The sequence below is a fragment of the Melitaea cinxia genome, chromosome 26 (genome assembly GCF_905220565.1).
Source record: "Melitaea cinxia chromosome 26, ilMelCinx1.1, whole genome shotgun sequence".
NCBI classification, from domain to species: domain Eukaryota; kingdom Metazoa; phylum Arthropoda; class Insecta; order Lepidoptera; family Nymphalidae; genus Melitaea; species Melitaea cinxia.
The window spans coordinates 9,279,699-9,304,642 of NC_059419.1; the positions used below are offsets into that span (position 1 = coordinate 9,279,699).

Sequence of the window (24,944 nt, forward strand, 5' to 3'; positions counted from 1 at the left end):
GAGAAATCGAGGGAAACTCTCGAAAATCCGCAATAACTTTTTACTGAGTGTACCGATTTTGATAATTTTTAATTTAATCGAAAGCTGATGTTTATCATGTGGTCACATATAAATTTTATCGAGATCTGATAACTAGTTTTTGAGTAATCTTTGATAACGCGTAGTTGCTTGACTATTTTTTCGTCGATCTGCGTTGTATTACTTGTCGATGTAATTGAAGTCGGTTTTTTTTCGTTTGCGCGCAAACACAATTATTTTTTTAAAATATTCCTTGAAGTACGAGGATGGTTCTTTCGGAGAGAAAAATTCAAAAAAAAAATTTAAATTTCCTGAAAAAGTCTAAAAACAACACTTTTCTATACTCCCATACAAAAGATTTGTGATAATACTTAAAAGTCAATTTGAACTTTAATACCATACGATAAAGTTTGTGTTAGGCGATACGAAGCTCGCCGGGTCAGGTAGTATCAAAATATATCTAATTTTTAACCGACTTCAAAAAAGGAGGAGGTTACTCAATTCGACCGTATATATATATATATATATATATATATATGTATGTTCGGGGATAACTTCGTCGTTTATAAAGCGATTTTGATAATTCTTTTTTTGTTGGAAAGGAGATATCCCTGGTGTGTTACCATGATAAGGAAATCAGGATCTGATGATGGCGTCCCAGAGAAATCGAAGGAAACTCGAAAATCCGCATAGCTTTTTACTGGGTGTACTGATTTTGATAATTTTTAACCGACTTCCAAAAAAGGAGGAGGTTCTCAATTCGACTGTATTTTTTTTTTGTTATGTATGTTACATCAGAACTTTTGACCGGGTAGACCGATTTCGACAAATTTTGTTTTAATCGAAAGGCGGTGTGTGCCAATTGGTCCCATTTAAATTTATTTGAGATCTAACAACTACTTTTCGAGTTATATCTAATAATGCGTTTTTAGTTGACGCTTTTTTCGTCGACCTACGTTGTATTATACCGCATAACTTTCTACTGGATGTACCGATTTTGATAATTCTTTTTTTGTTGGAAAGGGGATATCCCTAGTTTGGTACCATGATAAGGAAACCAGGATTTGATGATGGAATCTCAAAGAAATCAAGGGAAACTCTCGAAAATCTGCAATAACTTTTTACTGGGTGTACCGATTTTGATAATTTTTAATTTGATCGAAAGCTGATGTTTATCATGTGCTCACATATAAATTTTGTCGATTCCAACAAAAAAAAAATAATATCAGAATCGGTTCATAAACGACAAAGTTATCCCCGAACATACATAAAAAATGCATGCTGTGTGGTTACGGCATCAAAGAATATAGCCACCCCCTCTCTTCCCGTGGGCCGTGGGTGTCGTAAAAGGCGACTAAAGGATAACACAGTTCCACTACTACCTTGGAACTTAAAAAGCCGACCGAGCGCAGGATAACTATCCAACTGCTGGCTTTGAAATACACAGGCTGAAGACGGGCAGCAGTGTCTTCGGTGTGACAAAGCCAGCCCTGCGATCACCAACCCGCCTGCCCAGCGTGGTGACTATGGGCAAAACACATGAGTTCTTGTGCAGGCGTACTGCGAAAGGCTGCTGTGATGATGATGATACATAAAAAAAACTATATACGGTCGAATTGAGTAACCTCCTTTTTTGAAGTTGGTTAAAAAGAAAAGCTACCTCTATTGCTCGCAATTTCTGTGAAGCTACATTTGTTTTGTTTTGTTAAAAAAAATTTTTGTGAACAATAAATATTTTTCTTTCTTTCCTTCAATAGATCAACTAGTCTGAAATAAAATGTCAGTGTTAACTAAATGCCACTATGTATAGTTTGAACTAAACTAAATCAGCCTGTAACGTCCCACAGCTGGAAATAAATCCCATGTTTTATGTTCCCATGTTTTGCATAATATCATGTATAGTCTACTGACTTAGAACTAGGATTAAATAAAACATATAATCGTAATAAAAACACATATATTTTGCTTCTATATTTTACCAAAATTTCGGAACAAGTCCAACAAGGCAGTCTCCGGGTTACATTGCCCTCTATACAAGCTCCACGCCCGGATTATCCCGCGCTTTACATGTAAGGCCTTTAGTTACAAGCCTCAGTTTAGTGGATCTGATATATTACATCTAACAGAAATATTGATTATAAAAATAAATGGATGGTACAGAGAGCTTATATAGAAACATTTAACAATCTAAGTTAATGTTTGACAAATACACTTAACTTTAACAAATTGTATTTTTTTTAGTTTCATCTTTGATACACTTCGCTTTTAGGAAAATACTTACGCGACTTTCATAATAAATTAGCTTGAAATTTACAGTCAGATATTTAAATATACATAAAAACTAAAATTTCACTAATTTTGGTCTTCAATGAGTTTTTAATTTAAATAATATAGAAATTACACTAACATTGAGACAGGAGCATAAGTTTAAGCAAGACAAGGAAGACTTTAAATTGACACAAAAATAACACAATTTTGACCAACTAATGTTGACAATGAATTTAACAAGGACTTGAAAAATAACGTCTTGTCATTTCATGTAATTTGGTATCACAAAAACCATTTAAATAACAATTTCGACAATGAAGGATTTTTAACAAAACTCTAACTTCATCAAAATTAGGAAAACGTTCAAAAACTATAGAAAAACTAAATTGAATTTTTCTTTTCATTATAACAAAACTATTGGTCCTCATTTACCTTTGGTGTGCAAAAAGTACATCGCTAACAATGTTATCAAGATGTATAAATATATCTAATTAATTATTAATTAAATTTGGAGTATCTATGGTTATTTGCCGTTTAAAAGTTGTAATATAACTTCATTCCGAGAGATTATAACTCAAATTATTTAACAATTTACAATATTGTGTGCGTATTTATATTTGAAACTTAAAAAATATAATTATTACATGGGGCTTTACAATATAATATTAAACTGCTCTTCTGGGTATCCGATAACTAAGTTTAATAAGAGAATAAGCTGTGATAATAATAATTTACTATTGTAATTGATATACTAGTGATTTCTACGTAATCCTACAAAAACTGAAACAAAACATGATTTAATATCACTTTTCGAATTGTATATCTTTTTTACAAAAGTTCGTTGACTAAAAACTTTGTTACATTAGAAAACGATAAACTATAAGTTATAATACGCTTTTTGGTACTCGCAATAAATTGTTTAAAAAAATCATCAGTTTTCTGGCACAAATCGTCTGGCACATTGGAATCGTTCAGACCCACTAAACCGGGCGGCTCCGTCAAAAGCCCCCGCGAACCCTAACAACTTATACACTTAACAAAATTAAAGAAACAAACCGCAAAGAACGTCGCGACGCGGAGGCCTCTCACGGACAATTTTTTGTCTAAAAATTACTCGCAATGTATTGAAAACAATTTATTAAATCGTTCAAGGTACCATTTTCACTTACGAAACGACGATAGTGGTCGGCTCACATATCGAAAGATTATAAATTATTCACATCTGATAGTTGACTCGATATAGCAATATATATGTATAATATACAATTGGAACTCCTATTATTATTAATTACCTAATTTTCTTTATAAATCACATTCGGTAACAAGATATCTCGATACGAAACAGTCTAGAGATTTCCATCAGAGTTTCCGCCGGGGCGACCGGCGCTCTGTATCACACCCGCGGTCTCACACTCACATCGCCAACTGTATGTACACACGAGCGCTCACACACGATCTATATACAACCGTCACTCTTAAAACTAACATAAGGACACTTGGAATTCGGCGAGACTGGGGGTCCCGACGTCAGTCTATGACGACGTAGGGCAGCGCCACGAGGTCTCCGAGGCGAGCGCACTCGTGCCACTCCGCGAAGTTAGGGGTCCGTAGCGGTCGACCGAACTCGTCGCGCTCCGTGGCTTGCTCGGCCGCATCTAACGCGCCGAGTAATGCGTCTCGCGCCTCCTCCTCCCCTTCCACTAGCCCCTCTCCCTCCTCACCCGTCTCCCTCACGGCGGGAAGAGATACGATAGGTGCGGCGAAGGTTTGCTCGTAGCGGTAGGGCACAGCCCGCAGCGCGGCATCGCAGAGCGCGTACAGCGTCCGACCGTCGATATCCTCCGCTTTCGTCCGCTCGACGGTTCGGTGCTCCGGGGGCTCACTGACGAACTGTTTGAAGACTTCGACGTCGGCCCGCGGTTCGGCACCGAACTGCGTCTCGTCCTCCGTCGAGAGCAGAGGCGCCTTCAGTCTCTCGCTCGGCTCCAGGTTCGGCAGCGACACCATCTCGGCCTCGATCTTCGGCAGCTCGCGCTTCGACGTCGGAGCGGGCTCGGGGGGGTCGGTCGGTCCGTCGTCGGCCGAATCCGCCGCGGCCTCTGTCTCGATTTTGACTTCGACCTCCACTTCGGGTTCGTCGAGGGGGTAGGGTCTGAGTGGCGGCGGCGAGGGCGGCGGCGGCGGCGAGGGCGGCGCCGGGGCGAATTCCGTCCACGGGGGCGCCGCCCGGAGCGGCACGCGGGCCAGGTTCTTGACGCAGTAGTCGTCCGCGTAGTCCGAGTAGCTGTAGAGCGGCACGACGCTGGTGAAGAGCTCGGGGCGGTCGGCGCGCGCGGGCGGGCGCACGGCGAAGCGGTGCGGCTGCAGCGGCGCGCGCGTGCCGTTGACGCCGGGCAGCAGCGCGTGGTGCAGCGCCTGCACGTGCAGCGGCCGCAGCGCCGCGCGCCGCGCCGCCGGGCACGCCGCCCGCGCGCCGCCCGCGCCCTCCTCCGAGCCGCACGTGCACTCCGCCCACTCGCGCTCGTCCTCGAGCGGCGGCAGCGCCGCCGGCTCCGGCTTCGGTTCCGGTTCCGGCTCCGCTTCGGTCTTCGGTCGCCTCGGCTCGCTGCTTCCGTTGCGAAGCGGCGACTCCACCTTTACTGGACTAGCTGTAAGTACATAGTACACTCTGTAGAGTCATTATTTTCACAATTCATTCAGTTTTTACATCACTAAACTCATTTTTTCTTTCTCTCTTTGTCTCATTATATGATCTACACGCATGGCGCCATCTGTTATGCTTGAGAATAAGTTTAAATATGAAATATGAGTATTCCATAACCTTTATTTCTTTTCTTAATTAATTAATTATATACTTTATTGCACTTAAAAACAGATTATACAAAAAATTACACATATAGTTAATGACAAAGGTGGACTTATCCCTAGAAGAGATCTGTTCCAGTCAATCAATGGACATGAGTCCAATCCTACTATATCCTCGTAAGTCCCCACGTACTTGTACAAGTACAAATTAACGATAACAGTTCAGACCTGAGATTTGTACTACATAGATGGAGTAACTGCCTAATGTACTTACCCAAGTACAAATGAGGGATTGCTCATTTACCGGGTAGTTTTTTTACATCGCCAACATTGCTACTGTTATTATAATTCTTTACTCTGTAGTCAATTCCGTCATGTTAGACAGGTTACGTCAACTGTCAGTGTTAGTGTCACTTTTTAGCAAGATGACCATGCGGTCGGCTCGTCGGCTAACACGAGGTAAGATTGTCTGTTTATATCAATTAAATCATTTGTTTTTTCTATTGTTTTTGAAATGAAATAGTGCTTTTAAATTATGAATATTGTAAAACAAGCAATATTTGTAAGAAGACTATATATTTAAAGTGGTTCCTGATGAGTCAAAATAATTTGTACTTCACATGGTACGTTAGGCGTTTGTCACATAAATAACTGTTTATAATTTGTACTTGAGGTGGTACATTCGGTCTATATAACTACTGTTTTTTTTTCGTATTTGTAGCTTTCGACGAAATACAAATAGCAGAACTTCTTAATAATTCGGAGTTCGAAGACTCGGATGATGAATATGTGCCTGACCTGACCTCCCTGACCTAACCTAAACCTGTCCTCGGAATCTGAAGGTGGAGAAATAGAAATCGCTGTAAGTGGAGGTGGATCTACTCGTCGTACTCAAAGTGCTCGTGACCAACGAGTTGGACGTGGCCGTGGCAGAAGTACAAGTACAAGGGCACGACATAGCGGGCATAGTGCCTGTACCATCAAAAATGCGACGCTTATATGGCAATATCCACTTACCGGAACATCTAGACAAACAACAACGAGGCCATCTCTCTGGGTGTGACAAAAGGAGTTTATTTAAATGCTCTGACTGTAATGTAGCTATTTGCCTGAACTCAACAAGAAATTGTTGCAGGGCCTTTCATCGACAAGAGAATTAATAATAAGAAATAAAAAGTGATTTTGAAATAAGATGTCAATTAAACTAGCACGTAAGGAAGATTGTTATGTCCTCTATCCTATTTCGATAATTAAGAATAGTGATACTGTTATCCTCTGGTTTATAAAAGTAAATTATGCTAATATTTTCTTTGAGGGAGTATTTTATAAATGTTTCTAGAAGAAAAATATTGTTTATGTTGTAATAAAATAAAATATATACTACTAAGTGATTTTAGAACAAAAATAATATTTAATTTTAATACGAAATAAAAGCTTATAACTTTTTCATATTGTTTTATTATACTGTGTTAAAACCTAATGTACTCCCACAAGTACAAATATTTTTAATTATTTCCTTTTTAAGAAGGTGCTATACATCACAAACATACCGTAAAAAATACACACAACGAACCCTCACTTCAAAAATTGCCTAAAATCGACATAATTTTGTCTCGGTCTGAAGCATTATTCTTAGTTTGTACTTGGTATAGTACAGCCGGCAGATATGACTACTGGTGTTAATAAAACACAGGACTTACGAGGATATACATTTTTCAGTATCGTTATAAAAAAAAACCTCCAGTAACAGGTTAAGCCCCAGGCTGCCGGTAGTTAAGACTCCAGGCTGAGGAACCTTCTCACAATATGGACCTTTTCAAGCAACACCACCTTTTAAATATGACCCTTGATCCAAGAGTCAAGCGAGAGTGTCTTAAGGTTTTGGTCAAAATGCTACATTCAATAAGTTAAGAGCCATTACATATATCTGCCACTTGTGTATAATTCCACTTTTGTGAAATGGTACTCAGTATAATGAAATCCTATGTAAAGTCCCAAAACCACACAAAACACAAGCACTTAAGCAAAAATAAACATCATATTAACGTACAATCCGGTTCTATAAGCATGACATCTGGTGAGTGGGGTGAGCCGGGTGAGCGCGGAGATAGTGGTCTCGACGGAGTCTTGCCACTACCCCGCGACTGGATCTGCTCTAATAGCTCCTTTGTTGTTTTAACCTGTAATAATATTAAAATAAAAAAATCAAATATTTGAAGTATTGGGATTAGTAATAATAATAAAATGAAGTAAAATGTAGTTTTATTCTTGTGAAAGGTTACAGACTATTACATACACTAGTGAAATTTATAAATAGTGTTATCGCTGACCGGTAAAGAAATTTTTTATTAATTCAACATGAAGTTAATTTAACACCAAGGAAAGCATTCCTTAAGTAAGTAATTAAGCTATTTCTACTTTGCAAACTAAATTTTATGTTCTCTATGAGCTTTGGATAAACACAACGTGAGATTAAAAAGATCTAAATCTTTTATGCTTATCTAGGTCGGCAAACAAGCGTACGGCTCACCTGATGGTAAGCGATTACCGTAGCTTATAGACGCCTGCAGCACCAGAAGCATCGCAAGCGCGTTGCCGACCCAATCCCCAATCCCTCCAGGAGCTCTGGTCACCTTACTCAACAACAGGAACACAATACTGCTTGAAAACAGTATTATTTAGCTGTGGTCTTCTGTAAGGTCGAGGTACTACCCCAGTCGGGCTGCTCTATATTTTGAGCAGGAAATTCCTGCTGTGCCCTACCTCAGTTAAACTTGACTTTTCTTCTCACTTTACTAAAAAAAAAATTATATAACTAGGTCGGGAAACAAGTGTATGGCTCACCTGATGGTAAGAGATTAGCGTAGCTTATAGACGCCAGCAACACCAGAAACAACGCAAGCGTGTTGACGACCGTACCCCCAAGTTCGGAAGGAGGAGTTTCTGCGCCGAATTATAATTAAATAGTGTTATAACAATAACCTTCTTAGCACCAGCCGGTGGCAGTCTGTTAACGAGCGCTGTGTAGGGGTCTTGTGGGTCCCTTCTCCATCCATTCCGTCGACGTTCCGGTCCCGAGCCGTTGCGGGCGCCCCACGTGTTCGGCGCGACGGTCCCGGGCGGGATAGGAGTCCCGGGTGGGCCTGTCCCGGGCGGGACGGACGGCTCGGGGACTTCCGGTATCGTCGTCTCCGCTCCGGAGCCGGCGCGACTGTGGCCCCTGATATAAATAAATAATAAATAAATGCTTTACAGTCAACTGGGGAACCTCAGACCACAATAAACATTTATATGTCTAATACATACATTTATATGTCTGTTGTGTTGTTGTGGGGTTCGAACCTGCGACGGCCAGCGCAACAGCTAGTGCTGTAACCGCTGCGGTAACGTGTGGTCAAATAATGATAGTTACCAATATGAGTTTAGACCAAGGATGGTAAAACATGATGGTAACAATGGTGCCATTTATGACACGCAAAACAATATTTTGGATATATTACTGAACTGAGCAGCGTGGTACATTAAGCTGAGACCCTTCTCCTACATGTAGAGGTCTAAGGCCAGTGGTGAGATGTTACAGGCTGAATCAAACAAGATCTACTATTATAAATAATAATTTCGTTCATTTAACAACTAAAACAATTATTTCGAATGATGGTAAGCGGTAACTGTAGCATTTTGATGCCTGATGATAACACCAGGACAACCCGCTTACTGTGCACCCCCAAGAGCTCTGAAAACCTTAACAGGATGACAACACTACTTGGGAGTACTGTGATTTGGTTGTAATCTTCTGTAAGGTTGAGATACTTTACCACAGCTGCTCCAGATTTTGGGAAAGATGTTTCCTGCCATACCTTGATTAATTATTTTTAATAATCAAAAATAAGTATTAAGTTACCTTCTTTTTGGACGTCTCCTTTCTTCTTTTGGTTTTTTGTCCCTTTTCGCTTTTTTTTCATCACTCAAAACATCCGGGGTGGACATTCTCTTGACAGCTGAAAAAATCATAATATTGTTTATTATATAAAATTTATGGTATCAAATCAAACGAAAACACGTGAAAAATATTAGAATGTCAAAAGAAAGAAAAATATAATTTCTTTTTTCCATAAGATGCCTAATTTGAGAGACGAAAATGAAATATCAATTAGGGGGTAGGGTTGGCAAAGCGCTCGCTATGTACCACTATTTTTAAGTAGTGTTGTGTTCCTGTGATAACAAGGTGGCCAGAGCTCCTGGGGATGATTGCGATGCTTCTGATGTGGCATCCGATCCTGATCCGCTTACCGTCCGGCCGTACGCTTGTTTAAAATCGAAATTATAAAAAAGTGGCCGGGTTAAGTATAACAAGTACTAACGTGGTGTGACAGGCTTGTGCGTGAGGGCGGGCGGCGGAGGGGGCGGGGGGTCGTCGTCCACCAGGATCACGTCCTGCGAGTCCGACTCGTAACCACCCCATGCTGGAAATAAGACGTTATTATTGACACACCTTAAAAATATACCCATAATAAAAACTAATTTTATTAAATATTAAGGTAGAGTTTGTTTAAGGAATTTTGAATTGGACTACCTAGGGAATGCCCGGGCTCAACAGGCTCTAGTATGATAAAAATCTAGAGAAATCTTGGAAAACACGCAATACAAATACAGACACTCTGAACACTACAAACACTGGAACATTTACATACCCATACAGACATTTGTCAAGAGATCAAACCCGCAAACACTAGCGCTTCTAACACGGAGAGCAATCATTAGTAATTGATAATTTAAATTTGAAAATGTTATTGAATGTAACTCTATAATGACACCAGCTGCTTTTATTACACCACTCTACGCTTAAAATATATTTGAAAAAAATTGCCAAAACTGCTCTTGTACATTTTTCTTTATTAAAACTCCTTCATCTTCTTCTTTTACTTTGGCTCCCTGAAGGATTTGCCAATATCTGAGTGAAGCTTAGTTTACGTTATAAGAATTGTTAAGTTAGGACAGAATATTAAAACTCCTAATATTTTGTAATTGTTTGCAATATGGAGTATTACTATAACTATCCTTACTACTTATATAATTACTAATAATAGATAGCAATATGTTACCTGGCCTAGCAAGAAGTCTGGGACTCGGTACCGCGGGGCTCACCACATGCTGTGAACACAGATTATGTTATACCACCAGAGATAATATACACCTTAGACAAACTAACATTTAATACATTGCACCGTGTGTTATACCGTGATGTATTATAGCCTACACTTACAATTTTATTCAATAAACAAGAACTTTAATGAATATTTATTTATTTATTTATTACAATCCAAGATTAAGTCTATAAACAAACTGTTTGAGCAATTGTTAATAAGGATATACCCCGTTAGACACAGTAATTTTGATATGATAATATGACATTATTATGTACCAAAAAAAAAAAGAGTCAAAAATTAATTATTATTAAACTCTTAACATAATTATTATTAGTCAAAATGAAAAACTTACGCGTGATAGTGCTGGAGATGTGAGAGGTGTGCCTCCCAATCTGCGTACTTGTCGCTCCGCTGACGATCGGTTCGACCCTGGACAGATATTTTATAGATAAATATAACTAATATATTGACGTCGCTTCGATGTACTGATGCGTGCACCGTGTTGGACGCTCACAAACTGGCGATTGCGGGTTCGATTCCCGCGCGATATGGATTTGTATTTGTACAAATACTGCTATTCAGTCTGGTTGTCTGTCCGGTGGGGACACTGAAAGCAATTTAAGCAGTTCGTCAAGGTCATAGACACCTGATAGCGATCGTAACTCATAGTAGGGAATATATCAGCCAACCCGCACTGGAGGAGACTGGTAGATTAAGCTCTAACCGTTCTCCTACAAGGATAAAGGCGCCTATGTCCAGCAGTGGGATGTTACCGGCTGAATCGTGATCGTTATAACTAATATATTTAACAAAAAGACATAAATAAATATTACACCAAGACTTAAAACGAAGAGCCCTGAGGTAAATCCTCTAGGGACTGGGGATTTCGTGGAAAACTTTCTAGAGCCGTTAGTATGGTTGATCTGCATTTGAGCGCGGTCACTAAATAAACTATTCAACCAAAATGATCGCAGAAATATAATTGAGACAACATTAATGAAGTATCAACCGATTCAAAAGCACGTGAAAAAGACACAAGAACCCATTCCCAGATCTTGCGCGGTGAACACATCAATCCCAAGTCTCTTGTAACTAAGTGGTGTTATTCGCTTTTGGTAGTGGCTTAACAATTTGCAGTTTTTCAAGCCCCGGGAAATATGCCAGTGGATGGGGATTTATTAATAATAATTGATATGAGAGTGCCCAAATTTTTTGGTAAAGTCATCAGCAACATCTCTAAAGAGCTTTCGTCTGTACCTTATGCATTTGTTTTTATCCCCTTCAAGATTTTTAATACATCCGATTGATTAGAAACATTGAGGTTCTTTAATCTGGACCAAATCTATTAAATTTAGAATAGGTTTGATTAGATTATGTAGGATTTTTACAGCGCTTTATCTCTAAGTGTTTGTTCATCGTCTTCAGATCATATTATCGTCGTTGCCACCGTCCACCACAATATTCCCGTCCATCGTTCACCAGCCAATAATATTCCTGTCTTTTACAAATGCAAATATTTTTCTTTAAATTTTTCCACAACAGTAGTGATTTTTTTAATACATCTGTTTAAGTATTTCCTATAATATGCTCCCTTTTCGGGCCCCCAGAGCGTCAGACCACTTTTTTAAAGGCTTTTTTATGCTTTGTGAGCCTCATTCTTTGTTGACTCGTAACCCAAATGACTTTGGTTATTGTAGTCTTCTCATAGTTCTAATGGTGGGTGTTATCCAGGGACACAATTGTTGCTTCAACAGAATCCTTTTTGTTGGTGTGTAGGTATCAAATAAAGTTATAAGGTGTTTAGTATTGATACCATATCGTTAACTTTTTAACGTCAGTATATTTTAGTAGCCGCATAGTAGTATGCAGTGCACTCGCTTTTTATATTAATTGTGGTAATTGATTTCCTAATTCTGGGATAATAGTTATTTATTTATTTACAGAAAGAAAAAAATACAATTGATGTGATAAACAGTGCAGCGAAAACAATTAACAGTTTAACTCCATGTAGGGGAAGGTTCGGAACTTAATTCATACAATTAATTTATAAAAGACTAAAATGATTACCTTTTAATGACCGTCATAAAACAAAGTATATTTGTTTAATGACAATAGAAAAGTAATTTTGTACTCTATCTAAATGATATTTTTATTGTGATTTTGTTCGACTAATTTAAGTGGCGGCTAATCGATAGTCTTCTATGTAAATAAAAATTAATCACTCATTGTGTTGCTAAGCGAAAAATTCGAAACGACTTGACCAATTCGGCTAACTTTATTGTTAAGTTTTAATTACTTTAGAAAATTTCTTAAGGTACTTTGTAGGTGTTCTTATAGAATAAAAAATGAAGACAATTGTGTAAAAAAATTGGGAAGTTTCAGAAAACGTAACGATCTTTTCAAATATATTGTAATTTTTACTAAGTATAGTTAATTTTGTTTATATATGTGTGTACCTATATATATGTGTGTATATTTGGTTTTGTACACCCTTTCCGCTTACCTCCTCCACGCTGGTTGTCTGGATGAGATCGCTGTTTACCGATAAGACCGCCTGTGCACCATTGTATTGGCCATACAGATGTTTGCCGTGGTCTGGGTGTTTATGCAATCCTTGTGGGTCTTCCCACCGTGCCTCGGAGAGCACGTTAAGCCGTCGGTCCCGGTTGTTATAATGTACACCTGATAGCGATCGTTACTCATAGTAGGGAATATATCCGCCAACCCGCATTGGAGCAGCGTGGTGATTAAGCTCTGATCCTTCTCCTACATGAGGAAAAAGGCCTATGCCCAGTAGTGGGATATTATAGGCTGAAGCGTAATATATATGTATTTAAGACTTCGTAAAATAGGACATCTGCCGGGTGAGCTAGTTTTAAACAGAAATATACGCATCGCACTCGTAAAGGAACACTTAACAGTGACAACAATCCCCTCAAAGTTCAAATAAACGAAATAATTTATTGATAGCAATAATAACGGCCTGTCGCAACTAGTGCAACTTTTTTTTTTGTGTATTTAATTAAATTTGTTATTTTTGTGCTGGTGTGCATAAAAGTGTAAATAAATAAAATAACAGTAGTCATTTGTTGAATCTAGTTTTATTCACAACTCGTGTATTCTATACATATAAAAATAAATCGGCGAAATGTGTGTACGCGTATAACTTGACCGATCAGCTGCACCGAATTGTATAATTATTGCTGTGTTCGTTAGTCAGAACTTTAGGTCCGCCTAATGGTAAATGCATACCGTAGCTTAGTCGCCCGCAGCACCAGAAGCATTGCATTGCGTTGCCGATAATCCCCCCCCCCCCCCCCCAGTAGCCAGAGGGCTACTTTACTTATCGCAGGAACACAACAATGCTTGGGAGCAGTGCTATTTGGTGCTTTTCCAGTCGGGGCTCCAAATTTTGACCAAGATATTTCCTGCTGTGCCCCGACCTCATTGAATTTAACAAATTTTCATCCCAATAACACGTACGGGTGGTATAAAGATAATATTTTATTTATCGATGGCGCGTTGGCGCTGCAGTCATACTGGCTGTTGCACATGGTGTCGCGGGTTCGATTCGCTCACGACAGACATTTGTATTAGTCATACAAATGTTTGCCGTGGTCTGGACGTTTGTGCTTGTGTATTGTGTGTTAGATTACCGAGACAAGACTAAATCCATGACCGTTGAGTGTAAGGCGCTTATTTATTATTATTTAATAAAAAATAAATCAATATCATCAAAAATAGGTATTATGATACGGGTGGTATAATAGTAATAGTTACCCGTATGGGCAGGCGATGCGATGGCTGGTATGACGAGGTCTCGCCACCGCTTAACGAGCACCTTGGCGCGGCGAGCGAGTGTCGGGTCGCTTGTCTTGCGTCGGAGCTCGTTCACGTGCTTGCCCAGTCGGGTGGTCTGGAACAAGCGAATATTGCTTTTAATTATAGATGCCTAAATTATTTTGGGTTAGAGATTCTCAAAATGAGCTGTTCGCTCATACTACCATAGCCAATACCAAAATACCAATTTAAGAATCGTTTCGGGTTTTTTTCCACAAGAGTTCCCATCCTAAGAACTTTTAGGTTTTCGTATATGTCGACGGATAAAGTACCTGCTTTGATGAAACCTGAAATGTCACCCTGGAAATTTCTGTTACAGACCATGGGTTTTCTGTGGGTCGAGAAACCTTACTTAGGAGGGTTACGGGTGAATTAATAGGCAATTATTTGTAGGTGTTACACCAATAAAAAATTGCGTAATTGATAATAATATCATGAAAATTTACTGATATTGGACGTAGTATTAGATTCCAGCCTAGTATTAGGGTTTAGAAAAAAAAAATTGCAACTTAAAAAAGAGGCTCATGTGTTTGAGAAAGTTTGAAAAACACTTGTATTAAGTATTTCATACAATATCATTAATTAACTCTGATTTGATTGTGAGAATTGTATTACAGTAATTAATAATGTGGTAATCCATAACATTTATTCTAATTTTACAGCACATCAACAAAAGAAACGGAGAAAGGGCTGAGGGCTCAGTGGGACAAGGATATAGAAACGAGCTCCTTTCTCCATGAGAAGGATTAAAAAGTAAAATTAGAAAAAAAGAAATTAGAACTGGAAATTTTAAAAACAGAATCGTTGCAAATTATCAATCTTGGAGTCATCGATACTATTTTTATTTCCTATATTCATTAAATTTATAGAAACCACGGAGCTTGGAGAGAAGCAGAATGATCGCTGTTGAAAATGTCCCGGAAATATCGACGAAATAGCGTAGCGCTGCGATCGCTGAATTGTGTCAATAAAAGCGCGGGCTGTTGTGGGCTAATTTGAAATGATCTATCAACGTTTAGTCCGATCATTTTATTAGACATTCGAAGGTCCATAAATTCCCAACAAGCTGAATAACCGTTTCCTCTAAGCTCCATGTACATTATTCAACTAACTTCATCTACTTGTACTCATAAGCACATGACATAAACAGCTAACTTCACAGACACTATTTACCGACGGTAGCGCGACTGGTGGCTGAAAAATTAATGTTTATATAAATTATGTACAAATTTTTAGGCTAATGCTTTAGTACGTAGCGATCGTTCTCCTTCTCTCCAAGCTCAATGATAGAAACAATAATTACATGACGTTAAATTATTTTTAACATAATATGATCGATTTATTTTATTTCAGGAACTGTTTGATAAAATCTGTGGTTAAATCACATCCGTCAATAAAGTGTGAGACTACTATAGAAATTTTTCCGACAAAAAAACTGTAATTTAAAAGCGTGAGCTATCGAAAAAAAAAAAAAAAATTATAAACGGTTGGACAAGGTATAGTGTAATTTTTTTATTTGTTAATATTTAATATAAAGCCAAATTATACTTTTCCATTTAGAAAAAAATATACATTTACTACTAGCGGAGCCGGCAGACGTTATCTTGCCCTAAACACGGCTACCAAATTTGATTGCTCACATACCTATAGTAACGCCACCAATGTTCGGTCCAATTGTTTACAAACCATTCATGAACCCATAGAAAATTACGTACAAAATTTTAAACAAATCAGTTCAGCCGTTTAGGAGTTTAGAGACAAACACACACAGATTGGTTTTCTTGCTTTTACAAAAAAAAGGTACAAATTTTAGTAATTATTCAATTTCAATTTTTGTAAGACAAAGTAATTACTGTAACCTACCTAGGTAAATACATGATATATATATTTTTTTTATATTAATATTAAAAAACATGGTAACGTAAGTCCTAAACTTAATGTGGGCAACGAACATTTTGCAACGTCCTCTGATGGGGCAAAAAAGGGGAATAGAAAAAACATATACTATACATACATAGACTATACATAAAAATCTTACGCCTTTTTTAACGTTACGGACGTTTTTTACCGGCTACCCCTCGGGGTACCCCTCCGCAACGTTTTTATTAATTAAGAAACACACCTGAATATTTACTTATATTTCTTTGGGACATTTAAAAAAAATGAAAAAAAGGAAGATAAAGAAACAGAAAAACACATCATTTAAGGAGTTCAGTAAAACTAAAAATTTTCTATTTTAATGATTGGTTCGTAATTTATCTTACATGCTATATCTACTTCAATAGATAAAAATGCCCAAGTTTTTCTTGACCCATGGTATTTCTTAAATTAATTTTTCACATTTATTTTTGGCTCTGAGGGCGAGGCTTTTTGCTCCGAGAGATCGTGGGCGGTGGCACAGACCGCCCACGCCTTACACCGCCTCTGTTCATTATGCCCAGGTTGAAATAAGGAAAGGTCTTAACTTAAAGGACATCCATTAATAGCGTGAGCTCAGAATGGGGTGAGGGGTCCAATTAAATCTCACCAAACGAATCTCATTTAAACCGGGGGGGGGGGGGATTGAAAATCTCACACTTCAAAAAATATAAAATATTACAGATATTAAAAAATTGAGTTTTTAATTTGCCCTCTAAAATAAATGTCATGACTATTAAATTTTATTTAATTTAAATAACTTAACTATAGCATATCTACAGTTTATTATTTTACCGAATTATAAAAATAATCCAAGCAAATCAAGGAGGCTAAGCTAATAGAAAAATAACTCACGTAATTAATGACCCCTTACATGGTCCTTAATTATAATACCTAGTGTAAAATTTGGTTCAATGAATGTTTGTATGATGGGAGTAGTGTTATCAACAAGGCAGAGCTGTATCCGATGGATAGTATTAAATCAAGGTATAACACATACCCATAAACTTAGAAAATAGATTGATAATAGTTTGTTACTTTTTACCAATTTTTTTATTTTATTTTGTGTTCTTATTAATATAAATGTATGTATGTATGATTATTTTATTATTATTATTTATTAGAATTTTTGTAAATAAACAGGTACATTACCTCCAACAGCTCTTTTGTGATATTAAACTTCTCCAAAATGGATATAATTTCATTAACCGTCTGCATGTCGACGACCTGTAAAATAAAATATTAATGTTATATAATTAAATTCAATACAAAATTGACTTCTTTTTTAGTCTTAATACTATCAAGAAGTTTTATACCCATTATAGTTAATTTAGAGATACTCAGAACAAAGTTTCCTGAATATACCAACCAAATTGACATATCTTACACCACAACGTTTTTTTTTAATAATATGCAATAATAGTAAATAAAACATATGATAATACAATAAAGCAAAAATACCATTGGCAATAAAGTATACATCCAATAAAAATATCAAAGGTAAGAACGGAAACAGTTTAATTTTTACTCGCTGAATTTTTACGACCAACAACAATCAATTTACTACAATGGAAAAAGAAACGAAACTCAAATCGATTTCCTACCATTGTAGATTTACGTATGCTGATATTTTTTAATTGAAAAATGTTTATGACGATTTTTTAATTGTAGGAGTGAGTTGGCAAATACGCCTATGACATATGCTATGTAATTTTAAATTAAATAAAAATTCTAAATTTAACATACAAACTTCATACATCACGTATAGGTGATCATCTGATGTAAATATACAGCCTAGAGGTGAGAATAGAACCCACCACCCTACATCGAAGCCGACAGAGGGCGGGATAACCATCCAACTGCTGGCTTTGAAATACAACAGGCCGAAGACGGGCAGCAGCGTCTTCGGTGCGACAAAGCCAGTACTGCGGTCACCAACCCGCCTGCCCAGCGTGGTGACTAAGGGCAAAACACATGAGTTCACGTTATTTTTGGCGTAAACTTGTGGAGGCCTATGTCCAGCAGTGGACTGTATAGGCTGTAATGATGATTAGCTTGTAAAACATTTAATGACACAAATTAACCATTTTAAAATACAAATAAATTAGAAAAGCTATACATAAAGTATAGAAGAAATCCAAGACCAAGTATAATACAATATTTAAAATCATAGAACAGACTGACAAAAGAAATGATGCAATGTTAATAATTAAGTTTCTTATAACCATTTTATGAAATTTCACTTATCTATGTCGTAACATTGTCAAATGATCACATTTATGTTTTTAGTGAGTTTATAAATTCCCAAAATACATAGGTAGAGTAACTGAACTGGTTTTGGTTACAAATTAAAATTGAGATATTTATTATTATCATTGTTACTCCTTAGTTATATAGATAACAAGTTCTAACCAACCTTTAATAATATAAATTATCTTCAAAACCTTCAATTGTTTTTTCTCTCCATTCTAAATTAAAAAATACTGTTAAACAAACATGACATAAACATAACTTTTGATAAGCGATTTAAGTACTCTACATAAATAGCTGAAATAGATTTTTTTTTTTAATTTAATAGCTATAATGATAGTATACCTTACTCAGCTGTTTGAGAATGTGGGTAGTAGTGCTTTCCTTAAATGCCTAAACTGTTTGAAGAATTTGATAACTGAGCTTAATTTAAATTATGTAATTCATGAAAGATATTACAAAATTTGTATTAAAACAGTTTATTTTTTTTAAAGAGTAAGTAATTGCAGTTTCTTGTCGGTTCTTCTCTGCAGAAGACATCGACATTCTGAATCGGTGGTAGCTTCACTTTTAATGAATGTTTGAATAAAATATTTTTTTGATTTTGATGAATTTGTAGATGTAAATAACTTTTGTTGTATCAATATTATGAATCACTTATCATTTAAATACTAATTCAGATATCAAATGAGTAATTCCCATAATCGTAAGCACAACCGTAATGTAGTCATTTTCTTTTTTATCTATTATTTCGGTTGATATGCTGATGCATAATACAAAGTCTACTTTTTGTTTAGTTAACAATAGCCTAAGGGCCTATTTCATCAATTACCGTTAACCCCATTTGACATTATCCGAATAAAAAAGATTATGATTGTATTGCTTTTTACCATCATGCTTCACTGTATTTGTAATACTTATCTGTGCATTTGTGAATCTAAAGGTTGTAGTTTTTTATCCGAGGAGGTACAGGTATTAAAGCTCTATTCTACATCCCACAGTTTAATCCTAAATGTAACTTATGTGTAGGACAAACTGATCCACAGCCAGTAAAACAGGCCTTAAGTAGTACATAAGGTGTACAACAAGCAGTAATAACATAATACCTATTATCGACTTTTTTATATTCTGCTACAATAAAAGGTAAGTAGAAAAATTTGCTGTTGCATAAAATGGTTTAAAGTTGTTTTATACTATATATATATATATATATTTTCTAAATCATTTTAATTATTCAAGCTCGTAAGTTAATTAATTCTGGTCCAGGCTAGACTTCCTTAGTTTTTTTACATAATTTGTGTGTTAATTTTTAATAGTTATAAACTCATAGATGCTCTTCTTGGCAATTTTTTCGTACTATTTACGTTAAAGTTGGCTTTTCTTAGATTTTATAATTATTTAATATTGTTTGATTTTTGATGTTTATTTAAAACATTATACTTTAAATTTCGTCTGTAACTTTATAGTTTATTTTTTGTACAATTATACAACAAGAAAAATATTAAATCACATTAATTTGGGGCATTTTAAAGCTTATCAAATGCTATTTTTAAATAGATCTAAATATTTCAAAAATTAATATTATCAGAAATATTTGTATGCATTTCAATATTCTCATATTTACATTATATTTACGTCATCGAGTAATATCTGTAAACTTAATAACAATAAATTTTACATATGGGTATTCCCATATTCCATATTGATACACTAGTTACTGCCCGTGACTTTGTCCATGTTGAATAGTTACTTGAAAAAACCCCCAATTTTGAAACATTCTTCATTAGTGCTCCGCTCCTATCGATCTTTACGTGATGATATATAGCCTATAGCCTTCCTCAATAAATGGACTATCTAACACTGAAAAAATTTTTCAAATCGGACCAGTAGTTCCTGAGATTAGCGCGTTCAAACAAACAAACTCTTCAGCTTTATATTAGTATAGATTATCAATATGTATATATTTTTTAATATTATCTTTTATCAATAACTTTAATATTTTACTCATAAACATCATTAACACGTTGAACGCCATGGGGGACACAAGTTAGTCCTCACTTGTTTAGTCAATTGGGTCAATTTAAAAGACCTTACTTACAAAATTTTTATAGTTTTTATTGCACACACCCATTCTTAAAGAACTTGATTATTTTGCCTTACACTATATGACATATATATTTAAGTCATATTTTTTAAGTTGACTCTGGCTCGCGTTCATGTGGTGTCCCCCGCGACACCAATGGAAAAATTGGATGACGACTACATGGTGTCCCCCATGGCCCAAACAGAAAAACTAAAAATTCAAGCTGGCGTTTAACGTGTTAATAGTTACTGAGAGTTATAAAAATGTATATTTATAAAATTATACTGAATATTTAATAGTACAAAATGGTTCATCTACTTGAGTTAGGCCAAGCTGTTTTTGGATAAAACTCATTTTTTAAGGATTTATAGTATTGTAAAATGTATTATTAAAAAAAAGATATAGTATACAATAATATTATATCTTATATTACCATAGTGATAAACCAAAATCAAATTTAGTAGTAAAAAAAATTTGCAAGTTTCTAGAAAGATGTGTAAAGATCACAAGGTCATAAATTACCTATTTGCAAAGTAATTTCGTTTTGGAAATGAAGTATTAACAAAATACAAACAATATTGATAAGATATTAGCTAATAGCATTCAATTAGTTAATAGTTTAGGTACTGTAATTATAAATTCAACTTGGGGTCAACGAACACTCACCTGGTGTATTGACCACATTGTACCCCTTTACACACATTATTGCACATTTTTATAACTTCTGTAATGATATAATACTAAATTGTCTATAGAATCAATCATAGCTTAGTTTGAAATACACCTTATCATTGAAATAAAACTTTGTGATAGCTTTAAAAAATTATGATAGAATACATAAAAAAGTCAATGTACAAAAAAAAAATTATGATTGACAGAAAACCATGACTAATATTTCATCAGATTTTAAAATTGTGTATAGATTCATAAGTGTTGCGAAAACTTGACTGACCTGCTGTTGCACCATTTAGAATAAAAAAATATATATTCACTTATATCCGTAATCTTCGAGTAAGAGAATAAAAAGCACCACGCGCCCGTTGGCAACATGCTGCTAGCAACTAATTCTAGAACCGAACGTATTGAAGGGTATGGAATAGAACACACTTTTCATTTTCGAACATAGTTAAGCAAAGCTTAACCGCAACCCGACGAATATCTACGGGAAAGGTCACGCGTGGCACAATTCCATACTTTCACATTGCAAAACATTTGGCACTACTAGGGACGGAGGGACGAGAGGAGTGCTGGCGACGTCAGTGGCCCCGTACATCACTTGCAACGCTCACGTATCCACACACTAACCACATTTACATCATGGACTTCGTATTACATTCGCCCCATCGGTTCGAGTGAGGTTCTACATGCTTTAACAATCGCACTGAGCGCTTGATATCAATGAAACAACCTTACAAAAGGCCAAATCGCGACTCGAGTCGGGTGTCACAGGCTCGTGCGAGCCGTTTCCGTATCTCCCACTTGCTTATCTGGCTTATGATCTTCAAAACTCGTAAACTTACATTGTAATTCTTATCCAGGGCATTCAGAAGTCGATTACTTAGCTCATGAGCGTTATTACTCATTTATAAACGAAAATATTTAACTAAATACGACGAACGTGTCTCGGCTGCGTCGTAATGGCGGACCGACGACTACGTATGCCCGTGCCAGGGCATTTTAGCCGAATAATTCAGCTGATATCTACTACAGGCGACGCACACTCGTGTTTTTCCGTTTCTTTTGACGGGAAAAACATTTATTTTACGATTATGGCCGCTAGGTGGCACTGGCATCAAAATGAAATCAAAAAAATACGTAGTTCATTTACATTCAAAAGTTATGAAAAATATAAAACGATATAAATATTGTAATATTTTTGTATTAACATACTTTTTTAATGCACAAAATGATAATTTTAATATAACTGAAATGTACTTATTCAGCAACACTGAGCTAACAGTGTTTTTATATATGGTAAGTTCAAATAGGCTGTACGATTATTTTAACGCAAGATGGCTCTGAACGTTAGATAATTAGTAATCTTATTTCTGAACGTAACAATACACCACAGATTTATACATTTTTATTAATCCACAGAGTAAATCTTATGTCACGACTTTATTTATGAGTTTATGTTATAGGTTCATTTTCATTAGTTTTCAAATAATTTTTATCTTTCTTTTAATGAAAGCATATTTAAAAACAATCTTTTTAAAGAGATGCTTAGAAATGATAGTCAAGTTTTTATTACACTTCCATATGAATGTATAAAATATATTACAATTAATTATATGGTTTTGATTGAATAGAATGTTGCTTTTACGTAAGTTATGAATTTTAAATGTATTAAAAACTTATTATTATTATTTTTTTTTAAATATATAGACTAGCGCTTGACCGCGATCTCACCTAATGGTAAGTGAAGATGCAGCCTAAGATAGTGCGCGCTTGCCTAGAACATGCCTATTCACTCTTGATTTGAAAATACCTAAGTTGTAATTATTTGGAAAAATGGAAGCCGGAAGGGCATTGCAAATTTTTGCGGTGCGTATTAAGAAAGAGGAACCAAAACGCTTAGTGCGAGATCGTGGGATTTCAACCACGTAGCGGTGCACACTCAAGCGATGCCTTGCGGTTCGGTGGTAGAATGGTGATGGTGGAACCAAATTGTGCAGCTCTTGGGCACACTTTCCGAAATATATTCTGTAAAATACAGACAGACAGGCAACCTTGCGCCGATGTTCAAGACTTTTAAAAGTAAAACTTCTTTACGCACGTTTGACTTGGGGAGTAAGCTGGTGAATGTGTGACGAGAGCGTTACGAAAAAGTAAGGCGCGTGGAAGTTGAGAGGGAGATATAAGTTAGACGGAGCTAAAAAAGTTTTACTTCAATCGTGTGATCTAAGGAATACTCGTTTTTATTTTGAAAAAATTGAACTTGACATTTGTTGATACACCATATTTTAACTGAACGAAGGTTATTAAGCATCGTAGTTTATAAAATAAATATATTTAATTTATTTTTCTATATTCGTAGCTTTTTCAAGTTTCCGAACGGAGCCATTTATAATTTGCAAGAAAATCTCGATTTCGCACAGGCAACATTCGTAGGGAGAGACAAACGACAGCGGGCCATCTTTCAAAACGTGTGTCACTTTTCAATTTGTAAGGTGCCGTGTCGTGTAAATTACGATGGCTTACGATTTGTGAATACTTTCATTTTGCTATGAAACAAAGCGAATAAATTCGTCGCTTTCTTTAACCGCGGTTTCATAGTGAATTTTTCAAATGTGATGTTTTTTACGATCGAAGGCATCGAGTGTTTATAAATGGCTAAAATAATAGTTTATTTGTGTGTTGTGTAGTGAGTGGCAATGGATCGTCGGTGTTCACAGTCGGTTCGGACGCTAGTTTTCGATGATTCCGACTCCGACCCACCTAAGAGTGGTCCGAAGAAGGATTTGTTGGCATCAGCGGCACCGTCTTCGTTGAACCAGAGCGCGGAAGGTCAGAAAAGTTTAATAAATATTTTGTCACAATCCAGCGCAATGTAGTAATTCGCGGTGTTTTCAAGGTTCGTTCAGCCGTCAATATAATCGCGATTACGATGAATCTACAGTACTTTATGCATTTATGTTCACTATTTATCATCTATTCTATTATTTTCTTATCTCTATGTTAATATATAATTGATGTAAATGCACTTAATCAATACTATATATTTAAGCTGATGTTTTCACTGACAATAAAATGCTAACTACCGTCAATTCGAATAATAATATAATTTAAATAAACAATATTATATTATTGGGATCTAACCACGAGCAAATCAGGTACAGCAATTTAAAATATTACAATTTGAATTAGTTTCCTATAATTTAAAGCCTACCCGTCAATAATATAATTTTATATTAATATGGAACACTAAAAAAATATGGTATTAAACTTTCATAAAATCTTCTGTGCTCATTTGGCACAATTGAAAGCCATTGATTGATTTGATTGAAGAAGAACTTTCATGAAAAAATATTCACGATGAAATCCATTAAAACGATATAATTGAGCCATTCAAGTTATTTAGAAAGAGTTTTAATTTATGATATATATGCAATTAGTCATTTTGCTATAATCAGTATTTTTTTAACTCTTTCTGCCTTGTCGCAATTAAACAATTAAAACTTAAAGGGTCAAAAATAAAATATAAAAATTCCTAAAACTTTTTCCTAAAACATTTATTTTATTATGCACGTTTATTACTTTAAGAATAAGAAGAAGAAGTTATTATTTGTCATAATTTTAATCAATATACCCAGTGGATTGTTATCCACTGTGATTGTGTAAATCCCACTGGGGTATTCCAAATTAATGATTAAATGTAAAATCATTTATCTATACCATTGTATATTAATTAATGATGTTACCAGTATTTTGCCTTTAAAATATATTTGACTTAAAATACTAAAAAAGATATAAAATTATATTCAAAACTAGTTCTTAATGTGCCATGAATAATTATGCTTAAAACAAATTTTCTTCTATTGATTAAAAAGGGGACATCCATTGATTACGTGAGCTCATCAGGGGGGGAGGGGTCAATGAAATTTCATTTCAACCGA

General features: G+C 35.9%; 2 protein-coding genes and 1 long non-coding RNA gene across 3 annotated transcripts in view; 2 read left to right on the top strand and 1 right to left on the bottom strand.

Moving 5' to 3' along the window:
- Positions 1-1,958: 1,958 nt before the first annotated feature.
- On the bottom strand, positions 1,959-22,041 carry LOC123666461 (WAS/WASL-interacting protein family member 1-like). The gene is made up of 10 exons (XM_045600553.1): positions 21,849-22,041; positions 17,148-17,222; positions 14,019-14,154; positions 10,591-10,667; positions 10,194-10,242; positions 9,453-9,554; positions 8,993-9,089; positions 8,074-8,311; positions 7,142-7,271; positions 1,959-4,934 (listed from the first exon to the last, which is right to left on the bottom strand). The coding sequence occupies exons 1-10, from the start codon at positions 21,909-21,911 to the stop codon at positions 3,814-3,816; spliced, it is 2,088 nt and encodes a 695-aa protein (XP_045456509.1). The 5' UTR covers positions 21,912-22,041; the 3' UTR covers positions 1,959-3,813.
- Positions 5,277-6,397, top strand: LOC123666514. The gene is made up of 2 exons (XR_006745261.1): positions 5,277-5,550; positions 5,813-6,397. It is a non-coding gene; the product is annotated as an uncharacterized LOC123666514 (long non-coding RNA).
- A 1,441-nt stretch (positions 22,042-23,482) lies between the features above and the next one.
- Positions 23,483-24,944, top strand: part of LOC123666617 (microtubule-associated serine/threonine-protein kinase 3) — a 147,544-nt gene continuing 146,082 nt past the window's right edge. Inside the window, exon 1 of the mRNA XM_045600710.1 lies at positions 23,483-23,835. Coding sequence (XP_045456666.1) covers positions 23,703-23,835 — 133 coding nt within the window. The 5' untranslated portion in view covers positions 23,483-23,702. The remainder of the gene's footprint in view (positions 23,836-24,944) is intronic.

What these genes read in the sequence shown, in the direction of transcription:
- LOC123666461 (XM_045600553.1), bottom strand. Translation starts at nt 21,911, where the DNA reads ATGAGTAATAACGCTCATGAGCTAAGTAATCGACTTCTGAATGCCCTG. An exon ending in CATCTCCAGCACTATCACGC is followed by an intron (nt 10,243 to 10,590) that starts GTAAGTTTTTCA and finishes CTGTGTTCACAG; the next exon opens with CATGTGGTGAGCCCCGCGGT. An exon ending in CACCGGCTGGTGCTAAGAAG is followed by an intron (nt 7,272 to 8,073) that starts GTTATTGTTATA and finishes ATATTATTACAG; the next exon opens with GTTAAAACAACAAAGGAGCT.